The sequence below is a fragment of the Priapulus caudatus genome, unplaced genomic scaffold, assembly GCF_000485595.1.
Source record: "Priapulus caudatus unplaced genomic scaffold, Priapulus_caudatus-5.0.1 Scaffold1644, whole genome shotgun sequence".
NCBI classification, from domain to species: Eukaryota; Metazoa; Priapulida; class Priapulimorpha; order Priapulimorphida; family Priapulidae; genus Priapulus; species Priapulus caudatus.
Window position 1 is genome coordinate 18,212 of NW_014578705.1, and position 2,355 is coordinate 20,566.

The 2,355-nt window shown below is 44.0% G+C and overlaps 1 protein-coding gene across 1 annotated transcript in view; it reads left to right on the forward strand.

Moving 5' to 3' along the window:
* LOC106817235 (low-density lipoprotein receptor-related protein 4-like) overlaps window positions 1–2,290 on the forward strand; it is a 20,370-nt gene extending 18,080 nt beyond the window's left edge. The window contains exons 17-19 of the mRNA XM_014821899.1: window positions 1,197–1,374; window positions 1,503–1,615; window positions 2,181–2,290. Of these exons, the coding sequence (XP_014677385.1) occupies window positions 1,197–1,374; window positions 1,503–1,615; window positions 2,181–2,290 (401 nt within the window). The remainder of the gene's footprint in view (window positions 1–1,196; window positions 1,375–1,502; window positions 1,616–2,180) is intronic.
* The last annotated feature ends 65 nt before the right edge of the window (window positions 2,291–2,355 follow it).

Below are 2,355 nucleotides of genomic sequence, written 5' to 3' on the forward strand. Positions count from 1 at the left end.
TGGACATCCATATGGTGACACCCCAGCGACAAACCGGTGAGTTATAGTCACAGCTAGCACCACACCCCAGCGACAAACCGGTGAGTTATAGTCACAGCTAGCACCACACCCCAGCGACAAACCGGTGAGTTAGTCACAGCTAGCACTCACAGAAAATGAGATTGGTTCGATCAGTGCGGGGCAATGCCATACATTGTCAGCCATATGTTCTGATGATGTCTTGATATCTTCATGAAGCTTGGTTTTCTTAGTTTGTGCTTAGTTTTCTTAGTACTGTGTAGTGCGTTTATTTTTCTTAGTATAATGTGATTAGTTTTCTTAGTATAGTGTGTTTAATTTTCTTATTATAATGTGATTAGTTTTCTTATTATAATGTGATTAGTTTTCTTAGTATGGTGTGCTTAGTTTTCAAAATCAGATCCCTGCCAGTGGCTTCTGTCGTGTTTTTACAGGAACGAACGATTGCGCTGAGGGCAATGGAGGCTGCAGTCACTTGTGCCTCGCGCGACCAAAGGGCTACGTATGCGCCTGTCCTGACATCGAGGACAAAAGCTATCCTTGCTCAACAGGTAAGCCTGCCTTTTATTAGGTACCACCTCCGTATAATATATGGAGACTTATTAGGGATTATTTATTTTAAATTATGGAGCTATATTATGCCTGTGATAGTTGTTCAAGCAGTAAGATGGTCAAGTTACAATTTCCCAATTTAATATGAGAAATATGGACTATGTGAATGTTTTATTTCCTAACAGTAAGTGAAGTAGATGACATATAAGTTTAGGTGTTCGGATTTAAATTCATTTAATTGTTAACGTTGAGTACTCGTCTCCACATCTTCGCAGACTAGATTGCTTGTGTGATTGTCCTTTATGCAGTGCCATCTATGTAGCCACTGTTTAACATTAGTTGAGTCTCATATTTCTATTTTATGTTCTTGTACCTTTCTCACAGTGCCGGGGTATAAGCCGCTGCAAAACATTCCATCCACAGAGTCTGAGAAACCAGCAAGTATCCTGTAAGTACAGAAAGACATCAACTTGCGCAGTATGACAGCAGTGCGACCAGTCAGCATTCTCTGTGACCTTGCTGACTATTTTTGCACTTGACCACAAAAATGTCAGCGTAAAATTGCCACACACTGAGATTGAGTGTTTGATTTTATATATTTGTATGATATTATAGCCTCGCTGCAGATCCGAGCGCGTTCCTGCTCTTCACGGGCCGTTCCAGCATCCGCCGCATCTCCATGGATACGCACGACAACATAGACGTCTACGTGCCGGTACCTGACCTGCACAACGTGATCGCGATCGACTTCGAGGCGGCCGACGAGAAACTCTACTTCACCGACGTGCACCTCGATGTCATCAGGTCAGTTTGAGGTCATCGTCAGGTCAGTTTGAGGTCATTGTCAGGTCAGTTTGAGGTCATTGTCAACGAGACTGTTGCTTATCATCTGTGTGTAACGAAAGACTGTAACGAGGATGTGTGTGTTGCAGGAGATGCGACTATAACGGGTCGAACCTTGAAACCCTTGTCAGCAAAGGTCTGCAGACAGTCGATGGCCTTACTGTGGACTGGGTCGCACGCAATCTGTACTGGACAGACACGGGTATGTTATTATTATTATTATTGGCATTATTATTGTTATTGTTGTTGTTATTATTATTAAATCTTTATTCCTTATACAAGTGCATGTACTGAAATTTACGATGAGAAAGGTTATAGTAAATGTTTCGTTGATAGATTGTGATAGTAAAGGAATCGCTGGCGCTCACACTACATACTACATACTTACCCTTGCCAGCGAGATCTTCTCTACGATGTTAAGCATTAATGTTGGGTATTTAATATGTGGAATTCAAAATGTCTGGGTCCATTGATCACTAGCACATTATCAGGAGTAGATAATAGGGAATTGCAGGGATACAGGGATTCCCTATATAATTCCCTATTATCTATTCCTGACATTATGTAACTTGTCAGTGGCTGTCATGGTGGCATGCCTCGCGCGCCATCTTGTCTCTCTCAGAGCTACACATGATCTTCTTCCCAGATCTTCACGGGAGAAGAAGGACACCGTATTGTTTTTGTTCTGCGCTGTGTTGGGTATGAGAGCTGGTGTAAGGTTAGAGTCTCGGAGTTCTAAAGTCTGTTGTTTGCATGTGTCGTCTCAGGGCGTGACATGATCGAGGTGTCCAGGATAGACGGCTCGAGCCGCAAGCTGGTTGTCAGGGATGACCTGGACGAACCGAGGGCCATCGCCGTGTTCCCGAGTAGGGGGTAGGTTTCCTACACGCACGCACGCACGCACGCACGCACACGCACGCACGCACGCACACGCACGCACGC